This window comes from Ranitomeya variabilis, chromosome 5 (assembly GCF_051348905.1).
Source record: "Ranitomeya variabilis isolate aRanVar5 chromosome 5, aRanVar5.hap1, whole genome shotgun sequence".
Classification (NCBI taxonomy): Eukaryota; Metazoa; Chordata; class Amphibia; order Anura; family Dendrobatidae; genus Ranitomeya; species Ranitomeya variabilis.
Window position 1 is genome coordinate 44,728,997 of NC_135236.1, and position 23,980 is coordinate 44,752,976.

The 23,980-nt window shown below is 44.4% G+C and overlaps 1 protein-coding gene across 2 annotated transcripts in view; it reads right to left on the bottom strand.

The window, feature by feature from the left end:
* The window catches only part of LOC143774312 (uncharacterized), a 102,174-nt gene extending 79,248 nt beyond the window's left edge, over positions 1-22,926 (bottom strand). For both annotated transcript variants that reach the window (XM_077261762.1, XM_077261761.1), the window contains exons 1-2: positions 22,789-22,926; positions 15,377-15,922 (exon numbers count right to left, since the gene is read on the bottom strand). In XM_077261762.1, coding sequence (XP_077117877.1) covers positions 15,377-15,922; positions 22,789-22,834 — 592 coding nt within the window. In that variant the 5' untranslated portion in view covers positions 22,835-22,926. The remainder of the gene's footprint in view (positions 1-15,376; positions 15,923-22,788) is intronic.
* Positions 22,927-23,980: the final 1,054 nt, after the last annotated feature.

Genomic DNA, 23,980 nt, shown 5'->3' on the forward strand with positions numbered 1-23,980 from the left:
TTTTATAGGATGGACAACCTCTTTAATATCCAGTTTATGTAGGACCCTCCAACAGACAGATTATTTAGTCATATTTTATCTCTATTATTCATCATTGTATTGCAGCACCCCAGAGTCCTGGTTGTTGCAGTGCTGTGGCTCCGCCACTACGGGGAGCTATGGTGCGTCTGATTGCACTAGGGAGTTTCTCTGATCAGGTACACTCACACCACACTTCACACTCCGGCCACCAGGGGGGGTGGTCCTATCTAGTAGGCCACTCCTCACAACTCTGGTAAAACTGGGGGTTGGACAGGAAGACAGAGAGAAGTAGCTGGGAAGAGCTAGTGAGAGGACCTGTCAGGGATGGGATCCTGGCAGACTCCTCAGAGCAGAACTAACCAGTAAACAACGGGAATACAGAAAAGGAGAAATACCAGAAGGGGTCTTGCTGTTAGACCGAGGCAACATCCTTCTGAGGCGCAAACAGTCGGTGGCCGGAACGCCGAGCAAGTAAGAGACTTTAAGTACATTGCAAACCACGGCAGGGCAGCTAACTACAGGTTGGCTGTCTCACTTAACACCTAAGCAGACAACGGAGGCAGCTGTGGGAGAGGGGCGACTCTAGGGTCCCGGAAGAACTCCAGGCCTACCCCGTCATACGGGTGCGTCCTACCATATCAACTGGAGGACGGAGAAGGAACAGTAGAGACAGAAAGGAACAGTTGTGAGGACTATCCCGGGAGCTCAGCAAGGAAGAACTACAACACACAGCGCTAGAAGGTAGATACTGATTCCCACCTGTAAAGAGAGCTCCTGATGTGTCGTTGGACCGGCCGGTCTCTGAAAACCCAGTTAACAGCGCTCTGGACTGAGGTCTCCCACATCTTCAGTAAAGAGGTAAAGAGACTGCAACCTGGTGTCCTCGTTATTTACCGCGACCTGCACCCCACAACTGCACCGCTACACCACCGTTAACAGCACCTATTTACAACGGACGTCCCCCACTGACAGACAGGGCCACGGACCGGGTCTAGCCACCGTGACAACCCCAGGACTGAGATCCCAGAGGCCCGGCTCCGGGTACCCCTCGGCCCTGCGGCGGTGTGGGGGCGCTCCGCATCTTGGCGTCACGAACAGGATCTACTTAAGCCTGAAGAATCAGGTCATGTGTGCCTAGAGACTGTGATTTGTTGTGCATGAACTGTAGCTTTATTGAGAGAACTGTGTGCTACTGCTTGCCGCGGAAAGTTACCGCCAAAATTCGCCATTGCCGCGCGCGGAGGGAGGAGCCTTGGCTACGTGGGCGGGATCGGCCAAAAGAAGCGCGGAACGGAAAGCGCGGTGAGACGCCAATCCCGGAAGAGGAACTCCGACCTCCAGCAGGTTAGTGGGAGGAAGGGACGGCCATGTTCGAGTCGGGAGGAGAGGAGGTGGCGGTCGCAGCCGCGGACGCAGGGGCAGCTCCGGTCCCCGCAGCGGGCGAAGCCGCGGCCCTAATACCACCACTGGCTGCCGCAGAACCCGCTGCCCCCATCAGCCAGTCGGACACTGCCGCTAATGCGAAAGCCATAATGCCCTTCTCCATGCCCTACCTGCCCGGAGCGGCCTGGCTCCCACGATACTCTGGGGAGGCGCATACGTTCACTGACTTTAAAGAAGGGCTCTGCAGCCTGCTCGAGTTCTATCCCCTAACCGAGCCTCAGAAGGTCCATATGATAACCAGTCAACTCTTTGGGGCGGCTCTGAGAGAAGTGAAATCCTGGCCCGCTGAGGATAAAGGAACTGCACAACAGATTTTTGCCAAGCTTAAAGCCACCTTTGATACTCGCACTGCCACAGAGATTAAACTGACTTTCTATGGATGCAAACAGAGGTCGCAGGATAGCTTACGGGACTATGCCCTTAATCTCCAGGAAGCGATGCGGGCCATTAAGCAGAGTGACCCCGGCAGCATGCAGGATGAGGATAAAATCCTGAAGGAGCGGTTCATCGAGGGGCTCCTGTGCAGTCACCAGCGGGGCCAATTGCACTTCCTGGCCATGCAAAATCCAGACTTGACTTTTGCGCAGTTTAAAGATAAAGCTATCCAGGCATTGCAGGAGCGACAGCCCAGCCGCGCAGTACCACCCAGGCGCCCCGCTCTCACCTACCACCAGGAGGTGGCATCGGATACCCCAGTTGCCGCGGAGGCCGACGCCCAGAGCTTCGAGGACGACTCCCCTGCAGGACTCCGTCTCCAGATGCAAGAGCTAACCAAGAGCGTTGCTGCCCTGGCCCGGACGGTACAGTCCCTACAGGAGGCCCCCAAAGAGAAGATCCAGTTGGCTTCCAGCCCGGAGGATGTCCCTTGGATGCGACGGAGGAGGACTCCGCCGACCAGGAGCCGGCCCGACGATCGCTTCCACCAGGATGGACGACCCATCTGCCGCCGCTGTCATCAGGTGGGCCATCTTGCAAGGTACTGTCCTTTAAACGAGCAACCCCTGGGGCAAAGGGCCAACCCCCAGGAGTAGGACGGTCAGGCCCGCAGCATTGGCGAACCAAGTATATTGGAGGACGACCAGTTCTCCCTGTAGTGATTGATGGAATCCCCTTGAATGCTTTGCTGGACACCGGTTCTCAGGTGACGACTATACCTTACGTGCTCTACAAACGGTATTGGGAGGACGCTGATATTACTCGTGGCCCTGACGATGATTTCACCATAATCGCCAGTAATGGTCAGCCGTTGCCACAAGTGGGGTATAAGGAGGTCACCATCAAAGTGGGGTGGGTGGAATTGAAAGCCCAAGGGATTGTGATTGTAGATATTGATCGTCGAGAATGTAATCCCATGATGACTCTTGGTACTAATGTTATAGAAAATTGTCTTGCAGAAGTGATTGTTTTGTTGCAACAGGTGGCAGAAAACGCTGGCCACAGTGAGCAACGTGCCCTGCAGAAGGAAATCAGAGCTCTGATGCAGAGACAGCAGGTAGAGCTGACTGGTGGTGAGATTGGTCGTGTCACTGTAAGTGATTCAAACCCCATCGCGATACCTCCCAAGAGTGAAATGTTAATATGGTGTCGAGCAGCCATAGGCCTCAGGGGTAAGGACTACCAGGCCTTGGTGGAACCTGTATATTCAGACAATAGGCCTACTGTTCTGACAGCCCGGGGGGTGGTTGACGTCCGACAGGGGAGAGTGCCCGTACGTGTCCTCAATTGTGGGGAGGAAGAGGTCCACCTAACCAAGTATACCACGCTCGCCAAATTGTTCACTGTCAATAATAGTGTAATACAGACACCTGAACCCTTGGTCCCGTCAAACGTGGCGGAGAACAAAGGTTCTGCAGAGCACTCGAAAGACTGGTGTCGGGAACTGCATGTGGGCACTGACTCCACCCCGTCTCATCAAATACAGGGGGCTTACAGGGTGGTACACGAGTACGAGCAGGTATTCAGCAAACACCCCTCAGATTTTGGGCAGGTGAAAGGGATCCAACATCACATCCCCACGGGAGATCATCGACCCATAAAAGAGAGATATCGCCCTGTACCCCCAGCTCATTACCAGTGTGCCAAGGACATGTTGCGGGAAATGAAGGAGGCTGGGGTGGTGAGAGACAGCTGTAGCCCCTAGGCAGCTCCGTTAGTCCTCGTTAAAAAGAAAGATGGTACAATGAGGATGTGTGTTGATTACAGGCAGTTGAATCGCATTACACATAAGGACGCATACCCACTGCCCAGGATAGAGGAATCTCTGGCTGCTTTAAAATCTGCTAACTACTTCTCTACCTTAGATCTCACCAGTGGGTACTGGCAGGTTCCTGTAGCGGAGGCGGACAAGGAGAAGACGGCCTTCACGACACCAATGGGTCTCTGCGAGTTCAACTACATGCCCTTCGGACTGTGCAATGCTCCAGGAACGTTCCAGAGGATGATGGAGTGCTGCCTAGGACACATGAACTTTGAAACTGTGCTGCTGTATTTGGATGATGTCATTGTCTTCTCTAAGACCTACGAAGACCATCTGAAGCACCTGGCCGAGGTGTTCGAAGCCCTGTCCAAATTCGGCTTAAAGGTGAAACCGTCCAAGTGTCATCTGCTCAAACCTAAAGTGCAGTACCTGGGCCATGTGGTGAGCGCTGAAGGAGTGGCCCCAGACCCCGACAAGGTCACAGTGATCAAGGACTGGCCAAAGCCTAGTGACCTCCACGAAGTCCGGCAGTTCCTCGGGTTGGTAGGTTACTATCGGAGATTCATTAAGGATTTCACCAAGAAGGCCGCACCCTTGCAAAATCTGCTGGTGGGCCAACCAAAGAAGACCAAGGGGAGGAAAACCCCCTTTGATTGGAACGAAGAGCTGGAGGAATCCTTCACCTGTTTGAAGTCGGCACTGACGGGAGAAGAGATACTGGCTTACCCCGAATACGATCAACCGTTTGTGCTGTACACAGATGCCAGTAATGTGGGATTAGGAGCCGTGCTGTCCCAGGTTCAGAACGGCAAAGAAAGGGTGATCGCTTACGCCAGCAGGAAACTCCGTCCCACGGAAAGGAACCCTGACAACTATAGTTCCTTTAAGCTGGAATTCCTGGCCCTCGTCTGGGCAGTGACAGAGAGGTTTAAGCACTACCTGGCCTCCGCGAAATTCACCGTCTTCACGGACAACAATCCGCTAACGCATCTGGGTACTGCCAAACTCGGGGCTTTGGAACAGCGGTGGATGGCCCGGCTGTCCAACTATGATTTCACCATCAAATATCGGGCAGGACACCAGAATGCCAATGCCGATGCTCTGTCCCGAATGCCCAATCTACCAGAAGTGGGAGAAGACCCAGAGGCACTTGAAGAGGTGGAGCTGCCTGCCTTCCATCGCCCCAAAGCCACTCAGAACTCTCACCATGTGAAGAACAGGCACAAGAACCAACCGGATGCCACGCTGAATCCCCTGCCCCACCACGGATGGGCAGAAACCCAGGATAGTGACCCCGCGGTCCGTCAGGTGAAGGAACTCTTGACGCAGGCTGGGTTGCACCCTGGCCCAGATGATCCACAAGAAACTCAACAGCTGTGGAAGGGGAGAAGCAAACTGTTTATCCATGATGGCAAGTTGTGCAGGAGGAGCATCGACCCACGTACTCATGAATTGGTGTGGCAGATAGTGGTGCCAAGGCGAGATGCGCCCATGGTTCTGGGAGCCTACCATGATGGAGCCGGACACTTCGGATGGAGGAAGCTGGAGAAGCTGCTCCGAGGGAGGTTCTATTGGATTGGCATGAAGAGAACCATTGAGAAGTGGTGTCGAGAGTGTGGTCCGTGTAGTCTGCGAAGGAAGGACCGTGACAGTCAACGGGCTCCCCTGCGGCCTATCATCACCAAATGGCCGCTCGAACTGGTCGCGCTGGATCATGTGAAGCTGACGCCTAGCCGGTCGGGCTATATCTACGCCCTTACCATCGTGGACCACTACTCCAGGTTTTTGGTGGTTGTGCCTGTCAAGGATCTAACAGCTAGGACTGCCGCCAGGGCCTTCCAGCAGCACTTTTGTAGACCCCATGGCTACCCAGAGAAAGTACTGACCGATCAGGGGCCTGCATTCGAAGCGGAAGTGTTCCAAGAATTCTGCCAGTTGTACGGGTGTAAGAAGATCAGAACTACACCGTACCACCCCCAAACCAACGGGATGTGCGAGAAGATGAACCAGGTAGTAATCGATTTATTGAAGACCTTGCCTGTGGAGGAACGGAACCTGTGGCCGACAAAGTTGCCTGACTTGGTGGATATGTACAACCACATCCCAGTAAGTTCCACCAACTGTACTCCAGCGTACCTGATGCGAGTAAGGTCTAGTCGGTTACCCGTTGATCTGGACATGGGGGTCCTAGTACCCGAAGATACCTCGCCGGAGGCAGATTGGGATACAGAAAGGCAGCGAAGATACCGCGAAGTACAGGAGTGTGTGGAGAGAAGTCTCGCCCAGGCTAGGCAGAAACAAGAAAGGGACTACAATCAACACGCTCCTGCGATTCCCCTGTCACCTGGTGAGCAAGTGCTTAAACGAAAGAGGAGGTTACACAAGCTTGATGACCAATGGGAAGCGGAACCGTATACCATCTTGCCATCCGACTTCGACAACACTAAGGTCTGTCTCATCAGCAAGGACAGAGGGGAGACCTCGACAGCGGTATCCAGGGATCACCTTAAGGTCTGCCCCGATAAGTTGAAAGAGAGGGGCCCGGCCCCAGAAATCTCCCCGCCGGTGGAAAAGGAGAAGATGTTCCATACTGTCCTTGGTGACTTTCCCCAGTCCTGGACTCAGATAAATCAGGCCATCGCGGTACCTGTTCTAATGTTTCCACAGCCGGACCCACCAGAAACAATGGTGGTACCAGATCATGCGGTCCCGCAACCTCAACAAGCCTTGCCTGAAGAAGCCATGCCAACCGTTGAACCGGCAAATCCTCCCTCTGTTATCAGTGAGCCTGCCGTACCCACTGTTGATAGCAGCAGCTCTGAGAGCCCCAACCTGCCAGTGCTACCCAGACTCACTAGAAGTGTAGTTAGAAAACAGCGCACTACACCAGCGGTAGCAAGCATAGCGGGCCCTGTTAGACCAATAGCAACCCCTGCGCTGCGAAGGTCCACAGGCAGCACTCAAAATCAAACTCCCCTCCGTTACAAAACTTGGAGGTATTGATAGGGCTGCTATGTAATTGAAAATGTTTGTATGCATATCCTTTTGTTACAGGTTTTTAAATGGACACTAGAGTAATGGACGGTGAATTGCTCAAAAACTTCCACAAGGGGGGCCCCTTTGTTTACCCGGGGTCCCCGCTGTTTCAACCACTGAACTGAGAGTCATAAACTGTGCATGACCAAACTTTCGCAACGTTCAAGAATCCTCACCTCCCGTAAAGGGAAGCTCTGTTATGTTCAATTGTTATGCTATTTCAAAAATTTGTGTGTTTTCTGTTAACATGTATTATTGTTCTTGTTTTCCCAGTCCCGGAGTACTGGATTTAACCGGGGGGGAGTGCAGCACCCCAGAGTCCTGGTTGTTGCAGTGCTGTGGCTCCGCCACTACGGGGAGCTATGGTGCGTCTGATTGCACTAGGGAGTTTCTCTGATCAGGTACACTCACACCACACTTCACACTCCGGCCACCAGGGGGGGTGGTCCTATCTAGTAGGCCACTCCTCACAACTCTGGTAAAACTGGGGGTTGGACAGGAAGACAGAGAGAAGTAGCTGGGAAGAGCTAGTGAGAGGACCTGTCAGGGATGGGATCCTGGCAGACTCCTCAGAGCAGAACTAACCAGTAAACAACGGGAATACAGAAAAGGAGAAATACCAGAAGGGGTCTTGCTGTTAGACCGAGGCAACATCCTTCTGAGGCGCAAACAGTCGGTGGCCGGAACGCCGAGCAAGTAAGAGACTTTAAGTACATTGCAAACCACGGCAGGGCAGCTAACTACAGGTTGGCTGTCTCACTTAACACCTAAGCAGACAACGGAGGCAGCTGTGGGAGAGGGGCGACTCTAGGGTCCCGGAAGAACTCCAGGCCTACCCCGTCATACGGGTGCGTCCTACCATATCAACTGGAGGACGGAGAAGGAACAGTAGAGACAGAAAGGAACAGTTGTGAGGACTATCCCGGGAGCTCAGCAGGGAAGAACTACAACACACAGCGCTAGAAGGTAGATACTGATTCCCACCTGTAAAGAGAGCTCCTGATGTGTCGTTGGACCGGCCGGTCTCTGAAAACCCAGTTAACAGCGCTCTGGACTGAGGTCTCCCACATCTTCAGTAAAGAGGTAAAGAGACTGCAACCTGGTGTCCTCGTTATTTACCGCGACCTGCACCCCACAACTGCACCGCTACACCACCGTTAACAGCACCTATTTACAACGGACGTCCCCCACTGACAGACAGGGCCACGGACCGGGTCTAGCCACCGTGACAACCCCAGGACTGAGATCCCAGAGGCCCGGCTCCGGGTACCCCTCGGCCCTGCGGCGGTGTGGGGGCGCTCCGCAGTATGTTACACTGATTCGGCAACTCATGAGTTACAGAATAATTTCCTCAAGTAAAATGAACAGTTTCACCATTTGTATATAAAGTATGAATAAGTCGGCTCCTCCAGAGCAATATCTACTCTATAAAGCTTTTTGTAATTGGCTAAGAAAGTTGGATCCAAAGTCTGGAAGACCCTGTTTCGGAACACAATGTCCAAATATTGGCAAAAGCTTCAAAGCTTTAACTTGGTCTCCAAATTCTCCAGACCTCAATCTAATCAAACATATGTGGCCAATGGCCAAGAAAGGTGGATCCAAAGTCTGGAAGACCCTGTATCAGAACAGAATGTTCAAATATTGGCAAAAGCTTCAGAGCTTTAACTTGGTCTCCAATTTCTCCAGACCTCAATCTAATCAAACATCTGTGGCCAATGGCCTACTTCTTACTGCATGCTGGAGATCCAGTGCCTAGGGTGGCTATAAAGCCTTAGGGTACCATCTCACAAAACGATTTACCAATGATCACGACCAGCGATACGACCTGGCCGTGATCGTTGGAAAGTCGTTGTGTGGTCGCTGGGGAGCTGTCACACAGACAGCTCTCCAGCGACCAACGATGCCGAGGTCCCCGGGTAGCCAGGGTAAACATCGGGTTACTAAGTGCAGGGCCGCGCTTAGTAACCCGATGTTTACCCTGGTTACTGTCGTAAATGTAAAAAAAAAAAAACACTACATACTCACATTCCGGTGTCCGTCAGGTCCCTTGCCGTCTGCTTCCCGCACTGACTGACTCCCGGCCGTAAAGTGAAAGCAGATCACAGCGGTGACGTCATTTACGACGGTAACCAGGGTAAACATCGGGTTACTAAGCGCGGCCCTGCGCTTAGTAACCCGATGTTTACCCTGGTTACAAGCGAACGCATCGTTGGATCGGTGTCACACACACCGATCCAACGATGACAGCGGGAGATCCAGCGACGAAAGAAAGTTCCAAACGATCTGCTATGATGTACGATTCTCAGCAGGGTCCCTGATCGCTGCTGTGTGTCAGACACAGCGATATTGTATGGATATCGCTGGAACGTCACGGATCGTACCGTCGTAGCGATCAAAGTGCCACTGTGAAACGGTACCCTTAGCTAGGGCAAGATGGCTGCTGTTATGAGTGGGTCACACTATTTGTACTTGTCTAACACTGTGTTGAATAATTTCCTTAACCATATGACCTGAATGTAGACATAATGAGTTTAGTGTCCCCTTACTTCTTGGGCCCTTGTGTGGCTTCTTTGGCTTCATCAATGTTTTGTCCACCCCGGGTAAAACTATTTACACTGATGTATTGTCCTGCAGAATGTTTTACTCAACCATGTGGCCCACATACAGAAATAGCAAGCTGTCCGCACCCCTATGCCATGTAAGCAAGTTCAGTATTTGGTCAGTATTTTACATCAGTATTTGTAAGGCAAAATCAGGAGTGGAACAATCAGAGATAAAGTATAATAGAAACATATGCACCACTTCTGTATTTATCACCCACTCCTGGTTTAGAACATATCCGGGTGAAGAGTCACTGGATGCACTGCTGATAATTTAATTAAATGGAATATTTTCCTTAGCTACTTTATTTTAACAGGTTTCCAAAGTTAACGCGTTTCGATGTCAACGCAGGACCTCTTCAGCAGGACAAAAACTTGTAGTAGATGATCATATTTATATGTGGTCCTTCTTTAGAAAAAACCCACCAAACAGGAACATGATAATGTCAAAGTTCATCATATTAAAACAAGATTAAAATGAAAAACAAAATCATCTTACTTATTTTAAAAAGGAAATACATTAGGACTAGTGATGAGTGGGTATACTCATTGCTCGGGTTTTCCTGAGCACGCTCGGGTGACCTCCGAGTATTTATGACTGCTCGGAGATTTAGTTTTCATCGCCTCAGCTGAATGATTTACAGCTATTAGCCAGCTTGATTACATGTGGGAATTCCCTAGCAACCAGGCAATCACCACATGTATTCAGGCTGGCTAATAGCTGTAAATCATGCAGCTGCGGCAATGAAAACTAAATCTCCGAACACTAACAAATACTCGGAGGTCACCCAAGCGTGCTTGGGAAAACCTGAGCAACGAGTATACTCGCTCATCACTAATTAGGACATAAAACACAGTGAGCTGAAATTACTGAGAAACAAAAAATAAATAAATAAATAAATAAATAAATAAATAATATAAAATTGTGCCTTGCTGTCTTCAATGAAAAACACATGCTTGGGCTTATGTGTCCAATAAAACAAGAAAAAAGCAGCAGCACTCCAATTGTTGGTGAAAAAAACAACCTTAGTCCTTTATTACATAATAAAGATCATGGACAAGGTATTGCGGGTAATAACAAGTGCAGATTATGCAGGCAAATGAAGCAGGACGACGGCCGTTTCACGCAATAAGCGCTTCCACGGGTCCAGATACAGAGACTGGTAAGTCAGTTCTTTTAAATACACACATGTGATCACATTTGCATACAATTAAAAATCATGAAAAACACATGCGGCAATGTCAGCATAACATACAACAAGAATGTGCATTTAAAAAACTGTTCCTCAGAACAGTATAAACCAGAATGACAAAACATTCAAACATTGAATGCAAATACAAAGGCTGTTTAGAGGTGATAAAACCCGTGTGAGACAAGTAATCTGAAAAACAGAAAAAGAAACATCAAGGAACATAAAAAATAAAAAATAAAAATTTCTCAAAAAAACTTTTTAAAAAATTCTACAAAAAATTCTACAAAAAACATGAATAATCCAATCTCTCATTCAGTCCCAATGGACCTTGGGCATTTGCTTTAATAATCCATTTAGCTTCACGCCTCAAAAGGATTTTATTACGATCACCCCCGCTTGGTGGTAATTTAACCACTTCCAAGCCTGCAAAACGCAGGCAGCGAGGGTTACCATCATGTTTTTCTTGAATGTGCTTAATGAATCTAGGGGAGCCTTTGCCCGTTGTGACTGAATGAAAATGTTCATGGAATCTAATGAAGACAGATCTTATAGTCTTACCTATATAATAGAAGGAACATGGACAAAGAATTATATACACCACATATTTGGTTTTCCATGTGATCAAGTCTCTTACATGATGATATAGAGCCAATTTGTACCGATTTACCTGTTTGATGATAAGAACAGAAATTGCAATCCCCACAACGAAAATTGCCTTTTGGGGTATTAGTAGAAAGCCAGATAGTATTACGTTGAGAAATACGGTGTTTCACTAACATATCAGTTAGATTAGTCGTGCGTCTATAAGAAAATCGTGGAGCGATTTCACCGCGTTTGTGCAAGACCCCATCTGAAGCCAAAACGTGCCAATGTTTGCGTATGGACGAATAAATCGCCTGATCAAGAGAGGTATGTTCAAAACAAAAGTTAAAAATCCTTTGTGAACTACCAGAACGCATTAAGGAGCGACCTGATTTCTTCCTCAACAAAGCAGATTGCGTTACTTTTTTAACACGTTGTTCAGATGCATTCAACAAATTTTTTGGATAGCCTCTTGCCTCAAACCGCGTTTTTAAATCGTCTAGTTGCTGTTGAAACACACTTTCATCATTATTTATTTACCTTAAACGCAACATCTGGCTGTAAGGCAAACTTTTTTTCGTATAATGCGGGTGGGCAGAATCATAATGTAACAATAAGTTGGAAGCTGTGGGTTTTCTATGGACTTTTGTTATAACAACATCATCTTTGATACTTATATCAATGTCAAGAAAACACAAATTGTTACATCCAAAATTAGAAGTAAAGCGCATATTTTCATCATTGATGTTTTTCAAATACGCCACAAATTTTTCGAAATCAGAAATATCATGCGTATTATGTTTTGCAGGCTTGGAAGTGGTTAAATTACCACCAAGCGGGGGGGATCATAATAAAATTCTTTTGAGGCGTGAAGCTGAATGGATTATTAAAGCAAATGCCCAAGGTCCATTGGGACTGAATGAAAGATTGGATTATTCATGTTTTTTGTAGAATTTTTTGTAGAATTTTTTAAAAAGTTTTTTTGAGAATTTTTTTTTTTTTTTGATGTTCGTTGATGTTTCTTTTTCTGTTTTTCAGATTACTTGTCTCACACGGGTTTTATCACCTCTAAACAGCCTTTGTATTTGCATTCAATGTTGAATGTTTTGTCATTCTGGATTATACTGTTCTGAGGAACAGTTTTTTAAATGCACATTCTTGTTGTATGTTATGCTGACATCGCCGCATGTGGTTTTCATGATTTTTAATTGTATGCAAATGTGATCAGATGTGTGTATTTAAAAGAACTGACTTACCATTCTCTGTATCTGGACCTGTGGAAGCGCTTATTGCGCGAAACGGCCGTCGTCCTGCTTCATTTGCCTGCATAATCTGCACTTGTTTTTACCCGCAATACCTTGTCCATGATCTTTATTATGTAATAAAGGACTAAGGTTGTTTTTTTCACCAACAATTGGAGTGCTGCTGCTTTTTTCTTGTTTTATTGGACTTTGTATGCACCTTCTTCATAGCAAGCACCTCCAGCAAGGTGAAGGTTTCTGGAATGTGTCCGTGATTCAGACTCATTCATCCTTTAACAGTGAGTACTAAGAGCGGTTTTTCTCAGTGCCATTCATATTTCTTCTTACTGATTGGGCTTATGTGTGTCTGGAAAACAGGGGGATCCGAACAGGTATACATCTGGTCTCTAGAGCGAACAAGTGCAAGATCCATTGTTGCGAGCCACTGAGAGGATACCTTGAATAATCACACATAAAAACACACGTGTAAAATGTGTAAGGAACCAGAACAACCCTGGAAATATTTTGTCAAACTATTTATCATTAAAAATTATTTCAAATATTTGTATAAGAATTGTATAATGAAATTAATTAAAATGAATAATGACTAAGAGTATATAAAAAATAATTAAAATATGTATATTTGAAGAAAAAAGAGCCGCGCAGAATATCACCAAAAAAGGCTTATTGTATGCCTAAAGCCAGAACTATCAATAAACAAAAAATGTGTGAAGGTAATGGATAGAATTTAAGCTTTTGTGTCACTATAAAACCATGATGAAACAAAGACTCACCTGGCGGGGGTCCAGGAGAAGAGAGGTAGAAGCCAGCTATATGATGAAGAACTGAACTCTGAACCTCACGCTCCCGCGGCTAAGAAGACCGGAAAAGTTCCCTGTGTTATCTTAGTGCTAAACAGTCAGTGCTCGATTGGGAATGTTATGAGGGACAATATATGGAATTTGAAACATCCACAGGGAATAATTAGGGGAAACTACAATCAAAAAGTGACCTCACCAAAGAATAATAATTTTAAAGAAATATAGTGCAGGGGCACAGGAGGAGCTGATGAATTACATTGCATAGTGTATGTGTATGGTGAATGAGAATAAGAACGGGACAAGAAGCTCTTACAATATATCTAGACTTATGGAACAATAATTAATTAATGAGACTATCTGGCTCCTTAATGAACACAGCTAAAGGGATCGTAAATACTACTTGAAAAACCAGGGGAAAAAACAAAAATGAAAAGGAAGTGCTTTACAAAAAAGTGTCTGTTATCTCATTAAGGCCATTTGGGGAGAGGGTGTTAAGTTTGTACACCCAGTATATCTCCTGTTGTGCCTGTTTGGGAAGGAAGGACCACATATAAGGAAGATCATCTACTACAAGGATCCACTAGGTTTTTGTCCTGATGAAGAGGTCCTGCGTTGACCTTGAAACGCGTTGGCTTTGTAAACCTGTTAAAATAAAGCGTTTAATGAAAATATTCCATTTCATTCAATTATCAGCAGCGCATCCAGTGACACTTCACCCGGATATGTTCTTTCTCTGTCCTTTGAACTCGTGTCTTCCAGCATCTGATTTATGCATTTGGTATTATTATTATTATTTATTATTATTATTATTTATTGTTATAGCGCCATTTATTCCATGGCGCTTTACAAGTGAGGAGGGGTGTACATAATAACAAGTACAATAATCTTGAACAATACAAGTCATAACTGGTACAGTAGGAGAGAGGACCCTGCCCGCGAAGGCTCACAATCTACAAGGGATGGGTGAGAATACAGTAGGTGAGGATAGAGCTGGTCATGCAGCGGTTTGGTCGATCGGTGGTTACTGCAGGTTGTAGGCTTGTCGGAAGAGGTGGGTCTTCAGATTCTTTTTGAAGGTTTCGATGGTGGGCGAGAGTCTGATGTGTTGTGGTAGAGGGTTCCAGAGTAGGGGTGATACGCGAGAGAAATCTTGTATGCGATTGTGGGAAGAGGAGATAAGAGGGGAGTAGAGAAGGAGATCTTGTGAGGATCGGAGGTTGCGTGTAGGAAAGTACCGGGAGATGAGGTCGCAGATGTAAGGAGGAGACAGGTTGTGGATGGCTTTGTACGTCATGGTTAGGGTTTTGTACTGGAGTCTCTGGGCAATGGGGAGCCAGTGAAGGGATTGACAGAGGGGAGAGGCCGGAGAATAGCGGGGGGACAGGTGGATTAGTCGGGCAGCAGAGTTTAGAATAGATTGGAGGGGTGCGAGAGTGTTTGAGGGGAGGCCACAGAGCAGAAGGTTGCAGTAGTCAAGGCGAGAGATGATGAGGGCATGGACTAGGGTTTTTGCAGATTCTTGGTTGAGGAATGAACGGATTCGTGCAATATTTTTGAGTTGAAGTCGGCAGGAAGTGGAAAGGGCTTGGATATGTGGTTTGAAGGAGAGATCAGCGTCAAGGATTACCCCGAGGCAGCGAGCTTGTGGGACTGGGGAGAGTGGGCAGCCATTTACTGTAATGGATAGGTTCGTTGGGGGGGTCACGTGAGATGGGGGAAAGATGATGAATTCTGTTTTGTCCATGTTAAGTTTCAGAAATCTAGCGGAGAAGAAGGATGAAATAGTGGACAGACATTGAGGGATTCTGGTTAGTAGGGAGGTGATATCTGGTCCAGAGATGTAGATCTGTGTGTCATCAGCATAGAGGTGCCTTGGTGAAACACCACCAGGTGAGCAGATCCATGTTGTTTTATGTGTTGTTTTAACATTTTCCCAGTTTGCCTTACTACCACTCCTAGTTTTGGCTTACAGATACTGATGTAAAATACTGACCAAATACTGAATATGTGAACGTGACCTAAAAGTGAAATGTTATGGATAAGCAAACACAAACCTTACTCCAACTGTAAGATGGATAGAGAACAACATAGACTAGTAATGTTTTTTTAGCACCAGATTGAGTCCATGCTATGAACAGTTTAGACTATTCTGTGAGTCTGAGTTTTACCCAGAACTTTCAATGCACCTAATAAAAAAATACGCCAGTGGAGAGAGTCTGATAAATATCAATAAGATACTTACATGGTGGATTAGTAGTGGCTGCAAAGTGCTTTGGTTTCACAGTAGAAGTTGGGTTGTCTCCAGAGCTTTTGGGTGGTGTAAGTTCATCTTTGGATCCTTTAGGAGTTTGGGAGTTTTTTGGAGGTTGCACTAGCATGTCCTCTGCTTCAACATCTTCAAACATTTCAATACTTCTCTTCATTCTAAATTTTTTTTGATCGTTGTTGTAGCTAACAGTTCTTTCATCCAAAACCATAGTATTCTGCCTTTTAGGATGATTTTGTTTTTGCACTCCATCTTCTTGAGAGTTTGTAAGAGTTTTGGTAGTTTCTGGAGGCTCCATCGGAGCATCCTCTTGTTCAATGTCTTCAAGCATTTCTACGTTTCTCTTCATTTTTGATTTTTTCTGCTCAGTGTAGGTAACCTTTCTCTCCTCTAAAACCGTACTTTCCTTCCATACAGGATATATTTGGTTCGTCATGGCATCCTGTTGAGAGTTTGTTAATTTTCCAGCATTGGTTCTTTGAATGGACATATCTCCAGACTGTGGGTTGTTTTTCCCTAATACTGTGGAGAAATTATGTCAATTGTAATGTTATTAGAGTTTGTTAATTTGTTTTATATTATTTTATGTTATTTTATGTTGTCTATTGAAAATGTCAGTTTTAACAAATTCAAACAAAAATAAAAGAACAAAAACTGTTCACTGCTAAAATATAGCCTCCATTTTTATAGCAATTTCTAAGTCAAATACAGGAGTAAAAAAGGGGTTGTCAAGCCACTATAATTTTTAAGAATTCTTTCAAATAATACAATAAATAATATTTTACTTTATAATTACTTGTCACTTCTATCCCAACATTGATTGGGTTCCATGCCAATATTCGCACTTAGGGATTGGTCCAGATGGGCGTGTGACTGATGCCCATCTTAAGCTGCAGCAGTAAATAATGGGGGCAGCAACTAAACGAGAGGGAATGATTTTTAATTATTTTAAAGCATTCCGAGGATTTTTGTGTATAATTTTTATTAGTGGCTGGACAATCCATTTTAAATGGCAAATGCCATGGTACAAATATAAAAAGTAGGATAAGCCAATGATTTCAAGTACAGATCCTGATGGGCTTTGGTAAAAATAGAGATTAGCTGAATATTCAATCATGGAGATATGCTATCCTGGTAAGTTTTGTCCTTGACCATGTAATAAGATATACTGGATGTCAGTTTCTATTATTTTCCTTACTCAATGATCTATAAGAGATAAAAATGATCTTATCAGTGGGGGTCTGATCACGGAAATCATCATTGACCATGAGAATGGGATTCCTGCGTCACCCCTTTTGAACAGAAAAAGTGGTCACGTTTGTGCATGAAACTGCCTGACAATGCTGGAGAACTCAGGACTTCCCATTCTTCTGGATAGTGATAACCCCCTTTTAATAATTACTAATATTACTAATTTTGGTATTTTATTATATTTTTATTATTGATATTCATAGCAGGTGTGTTGACATGACATGAAGCGTATATCACATACATTTTTCTGGCTGCCTTTTTGTGGCAAAATCTACATTCCCGGTAACTGTCCATGAATCATCGAGACTGTCCTAAATTCATAGCCCTGGTCCAAAATGCTGCAAATGTGAGATACTCTCAATCTTACCTGTCCTTCGATGACTGATAAATCGAGGGATAATTGTTGTTGGCCTGGACTGCGATCGTCCAGATGGAAGGAGGGACCCACTGGTGGCCAACATTGATTTCAACTACATGTGCATCATTGGGACGCAAATAAAATTTAAACTATGGTGGAACAGAAAACCATTAGATCCCATCAATTCATTTAAGAGTCCATCAATCTATCAAGAATTAATACAAAGTCTTCTGCGTGGGGTGCAATATTAATTAAAGAGGGAATTAATATGAAGCCTTCTGTGTGGGGGCACTTTTAACGGAGGAGAGAAATAACATGATAACTTCTGTGTGTGGGCATTATTAATGGAAGGTGGATTAAATATAGGAATTTGTTTGTAGAGACAATTTTAATGCAGGCGAGAATTAATATGAGGACCTCTGTGTGTGGGAACTATCAATGGATGTGGAAGTTAAGAAGATGATGTTTTATGTGGCCTTTATTGATGGAAGGTGGAGTTAACATGGGAATTACTTTTTTCAACACTACTGGGGCAACAATCTCGTGTGGGCTTAGGTCCAAAATTTTCCATGGGGCTCATAAGATGCAGAAATGTATACTTCCTTAGCTTCAGTCTTGGTTCAAGTAATCCTTGGAGATTGAGATTACTGAATTCAGGGAAAAAAACATGTTTTTTGGGGAATTTTGGAAATGTTTGTGACATACGTGGCCATTCAGTGATTGTGCTGTAGACTGCAGCAAGTCAAGTGTTTTGCCAGCATAATGAATGAAAATGAATGGGTAATGTTACTGCTCTTCACAGTAGCTGGGTCTCGCGGAACGCAGCATGAGCCGGAAAAGGCTGCTGCTCAAAGCTTATGGAACATCTGAATTAGGCTCCATAGGCTTAGAACGATGGAATTGTGGAATGTCATGTGAAGCGTTGGATTGGTGAATTGGTGAAGGAGAGACAGTGTCTTGTTTTTATTTCTCTCTTTTTATGTTTTTCAGGTTTCGATTTGTGGACTATGCTGGATTCCCTAGACTACGTAGGATTCCCTGGGCTACGTGGGACCTGCATGCATTTTTTTCAAATTAAAGTAAAAAACACAAACACAAAAATAGTTTCAGTGCTGGGTTACTTATGGGAGTATCTTATTGACACCTCTCCATTACTAACAGTAGGGCTTGATGGCTGCTGTCTTTTTGGACAATTCACAGCTGACATCAACCCTAGGCCCCATTACCCCAATTGCAACAGCACCAGGGCCTTATAATATTTAAAATAGTATTTAGTAAGTTTGTTAACACTTCAGGTGCTTCACAGGAAAAAATGCAAGGTGGAATGAAAAATGAAAAACTTCAGTTGTTTTCCATTTAACTGTTGTTTAGCCCTAAATTTTTCAAATTCCGAAGGAATAGTATGGAAAAGATTGTAAATTTGCAGATTGTAAGCTCTTTGCGGCGTCATCAATATCTTTGAATTATTGTATTATTGTTAACTTTGTCATGACTGTTGTATATGAACTGTTGAATTGTAAAGCGCTGCGGAATATGTTGGCACTATATAAATAAAGATTATCGTTATTATTATTATGGGAAAATCAACCCAAATGTGTAATGCAGTTCCTCTAAAGTGCATCAATAACCAATCTGTGGTCATAAATATGGACTCAATGCCGGGCTTTGAAGGGAAGGAGTGCTATTTGGCATTTCTTGGAGGACAGATATTACTGAGTTTGCTTGAACCCCATCACTTTTGCAGAGCCCCTGAAGTAGCAGAACAGTAAAAAAACAATAAAAAGTGACCCAATATTGGAAATTACTCCTTAGAAGAAATTCATCAAGGGGTGTAATGAGTACCATGAGCCCACAAGCGTTTTATAGATTTTTATGGCATTAGGCAAAGAAAATGAAAAATACTATTCTTTAAAACAAAAATACTGAGTCCCAGAACAAGCTAAAGTCCAACCTCATGGGACTCAGTGCCACAGTTCGTTTTTACAGGCACTCTGGCTATGAGGTAGTCCTTGGATCACCAGCGCATGACCAAGAGATTTTCGGCTATGAACTGTTGGATGAGTATGGCCCATACCAGGGTCACCAAACTCCCCAAATCCAAGAATCCATACACTAGTACCCCATTTATTGTCACGGGACATGCCTGCAGCTCCTCACCGGGCTGCTAGTGCACACTGCAGGCTGGATAGGCACAATACAAACAATGCCTTTCTATGCTGCAGTTCATCTGTTTGTTTGGTGGACATAGGACAATGGACAGCTATGTGCCCAGGGAAGTGACATCTCCAACAAATTAAGTCCTTACCAGTGGCCTTTGGAAACCCATCAGTGACTCCTTGGGACCTCAGACTCCCCCTGGGTTGTGGCTTTGCAACCCTTTTTGGAAGAGTCAGGCTCCTTTTGGGTACCCCAGTACGAGGATGCAACAATGCCTGGTTTCCTCAAGGACTGAGAATACAACAGCTGATAAAACTGAAGATATAGCTGTTAAACCCTTCAGAAGCGGCTGACAAAATTAGTGATTTCCTAAATTCAACAAATCTCTGTACACTCCAAGCAAGGGACTGTGAAGCTCTAATGTCTTACTTTATTTCGCAGGACATAGTGGAAACCCTTAATACTATCCCTAATGGGAAACCCCCTGGCCCAAATGGACTTCCAATTATATACTATAAAAAGCTCAGCAAACCCTTATTACCCCAACTAACAAATGTATTCAATATTTTTTTACAAGGCTCCGCTCCTCTCAAACAGACCTAACGAGAGTAAAGACCCAGAACTATGTAGCAGTTACCGCCCGATCTCTTTATTATATGTCAAGATATGGGCAAAGATACTGGCAATAAGAATTAGCAAAATCCTTCCAAAACCGATTCATTCTGACCAAATAGGTTTTGTGAAGGGTAGACAGAGAAAGGATAATGCTTCTAGGATTTTACTTTCAATCACACACACACTGAAAACAAAAACCCATTAACGCTTCTACACATGTTGAAAAAGCGCTTGATAGGGTTAGTTTGTTATAAAGGAAGATTTGTGGATAATGTCCTCGCTGCTTGCCAACTTGAAGTCAGATGTTGATTAATGTCATATAGACTCTGAAACGCGTTGAATAAACCACCATTGATTCCTCCACTACGTCTGGCTTCGAATTGGCAAGCAGCTCGGTCATAATCCACAAATCTTCCTTTATTACATTCTTGTTATGGTGGCTTGTCGACCCGTGGATCTGCGGCAGCTGGCATACACACGCTTTCACTACACCATGATGAGGTGAGCAGCTCTTTGCTAATACGACACTTGTAAATCATGAGATAAAACCCTATCTGCGCTTTTCTTTTTTATCTGCAAGTTTTTATTACCAGTGATAGGGTTAGTTGGCATTAAACATGGGTGAACCCGAACAGTAAAGTTCGGTATCCACACCGAAAACCTATTATTCAGTCACGGACACTGAACACGGACTTACCCAGGAAGTCCATGTTACTATTCAGGTTAGCTACCCGAACACCAGGTGTTTGTCACGCTGTCATGTTTATGGCAGCCCGGCAAACACCGCTTCTGATCGGCAGTGAAATCATCCCCGCTGGTCAGAGAGCCTCCATTCCCACGCTGTCAAAAGACAGCATAATCGCTCAGTTGTGATCAGAGGTATAAAGTTCACCTCCAGTCACTCGTGTCACCTGATGGGACAACTGCTCCCATTATCCGACACCTGCAGCTGTTAATAAGAGTGAGAGCAGGATCAACGGATGAGAGTATTCATCAGCCACTCCTGCACTATAAAGAAATAATTAAAAAAAAAGGAACTGTGGCTCTCTGACCGGTGGGGATGATTTCACCTCTGATGAGAAGTGGTTTTGGACATGACACCGTGGCAAACAGTGGAGCTCGGGTCCACCTTTCTAGTGAATGGGGTCTGGGTTCGGGTCTGGGTAATGTTATGGTACCCAAACCTGAACTTTTTGTAACTGTTTGGCCGAAGCCGCTGGACCTGAACATCCCTGAGTCCGCTCATCTCTAGTTGACATTTTATGGTAATGATTTCCTCGATATACATAACATTTTGGGTTATAGTTAAAGTAGTGACAAATGGACAATTGGTGGAGAAAGGTTGAACTTGATGGACCTGGGTCTTTTTTCAACCTATATAACTATGTAACTATGTAATATGCTGCCCATATATCTACCTAAGGCATTTTTCAATATGATCAGGAAAATCTTTTCCAGCTATACATTGAAATATAAAAAAGCTAGATTACCCTTCACATTACTAGCCTACCCTAAATCACTAGGTGATCTAGATATATACTCATATTCCAAAGCAACTCCTGTAGGTGGATGATTTAACTTAGTGCAGACGCAAAAACAATCCATGGATAATAACTTGAAACTTCTTCTCTTAAGTAACAATTCTTACCAATATTCATGGATTGATATACCACCTCCATCAAATAATAAAATTATCGAGATTGCCAAAACAACCTTAAAAATCAGAAGAGACATACCAAAATCAAAAACATTTATAAATCTAACACGCCCAATCTGTACTATTCCCTATCTATTCGACCCCAACTACATACACATATATGATCTGTATTCACACCTTCCTACCTACACTAAATCCCATTTGATGTCCAATAAAATACCCATAATAAACTCCTGGCTCAAAGAAGCCAGAAAGCATCCTGTAAACTTCTTACAACAAATCCACGTCACTCACCTTTTTAAACAATTTAAAGTTAAGTTCCCGAATAAGGGAAAATGGACATGACTAGATCTACTTACTAAATTCCATTTTTCCTCAAATGATTTAAAAATTGTATAGCAGCCTACCTTTCCCTATAATACCCTTTAAACTAGCTTTCATATTGTCTTGGGAAAAGGACCTAGGCATTAACCTAAAGGAGTCCAAAGTTAATAAGATACTTTTATACTCTCATGGTTTTTCGAGGTGTGTGCCTCTTCAAGAAAATTCCTAGAAACTTCTATCTAGATATTACAGAACTCCGGAGTTCTTAAATCATTTAGGACCCTCTGACTCTTATCTCTTCTGGAGATGTAACTCAGGTATAGGTAGCATGTTCCGTATTTTCTGGACATGCTCTAACATACAGATTTTCTGGACAGAAGTAAATAAATCACTGAGCAACTTGGGATTAATAAAAAATGACTTAACACCAAAGGAAGTCCTTCTGCCTTGCCTTTCAAGCAATTTTAAAACAAAAATACATGACTTACTAGCATTAATGATTGGAGCAGCAAAACATCTCCTCTCAATTCATTGGAAATCCCTCTCTCATCCATCCCATATGGAATGGATAAGCAAGATCCATTTAATACGTAGACTGGAGGAAGTATCAAGTTGGGAAACACACTCGCATTCAATTCACCTAAAAACCTGGCCCCCTTGGACTCAAAAGTTTGGTAGTGATGCCTTACTAACTCAAGCCAAAGCATGATTTCTTCTTAGCTTACCCAACCACCTACTCCATACTATGTTCAGGCCAATGGTTAGAAAGATTCAAATTGATTTTGTAAATTAGGCATGAGGTCATGAACGGGTTTTAGGTGTACAAGACTCTAAATTCATCCATCTTCCTAACTTTAGTAATTAAAATTTCAGTGAATCAATTACAAATTTTACACACATTTTTGAGAAAATTATTTCAACTGAGATTTGACATCCAGTGTTTTTTTTTCATTGAAACTTTAACTGAAGGAAAAATGAAGATAACAGACATTAAGACATTCAGAACACTTTCCAGTGCCCTCTTACCTGTTAAAAGTGGTAAAACCAAGAGTAGGATGACCAGCCGTGTCATGATTCTGTTATTCCTGAAAATCCCAATGCATTTACCATTCAACACCAATACCAGTTTCAAAATTAAAAATGAGGAAACAATGAAGGATCGTCACTTATGTTGCAATGATCTTTGACACTACACAGTAAAGACGATCAATATCTAAATGACTTTCCATATCGTTGTTATTAACGGCTGGGCGTGAGTGGCTATACATTTATCTACTTGTACTCTGTTATCACCTGAGTCTTCTCATAAGTAAGATAATACAGAACAAGAAAGCTGAAAAGCAATAATAAATAAAAAATATATGTAACTACAAATGTGATTAAAACTTTTAGGAATTATTCCAGGGAGTTGAGTTTCTTGTTTTACATTTTAATTTCTGAAGACCTAGATGATTGAGTTGTCTTTTTCTGCTATGCAGTCAATAAAGCTGAAATAAAATGAGCAAGTAGTAAAAGATGTAATGATAAGCCCCTGTGCACTTTATTGCTAGAAGTCCTATCATATGGCATTTAATAATAATAATAATAATTGTTAGATGTGGAGTTCCCTCCACTGCACAGGGGGAATCTCGAACCATGTCCATTGCAGTCTCCCATTATCCTCCAGCCGCAGTGGAAGCTGCTCAGCAGAGATGTTGGTCCCAGCGTCTGGCTCAAGCTGATACAGTGCACTTGGGTACTGCTACCTTTCCAGGCTCTGCCTTTGTAGCCAGCACTGTTCAGCAGTGAGCAGGTGTTTCAGGGACTAAATCCTGCTTTTCCCACACTGAGCATGCCAACGGGACAACCTCCCATTGGAGGTAAGGGGTCACATGCTCAGGTCCTGTTGCGGCTCCTATTGGACCATCAGGAAGGCCCCGGAGCGATACTGCTATGAAAGGTTCGCAAGGCTGCTAGCATGCGCTAGTGTAAACTTAATAACTTGTTTGTGTGTGTTTTGTGGATGAATGCCTGTCGATGGATGAAAGCTCCGAATCATTCCAGTCGCTACTGATGTTGCCTGCTCGCGAATGGTAGAGCTACCTAGCGCCCGACAGTGCTATCCTGCACAATTACACAAGTTGCTGAATCCAGTTAGCAGTAATCGCCAGAGCGGCGCCGTGCGCAGATAGTGCACTTTCCTGGCCGTAGTTAGGGTGGTTAGAGGCGTCCGCCAGAG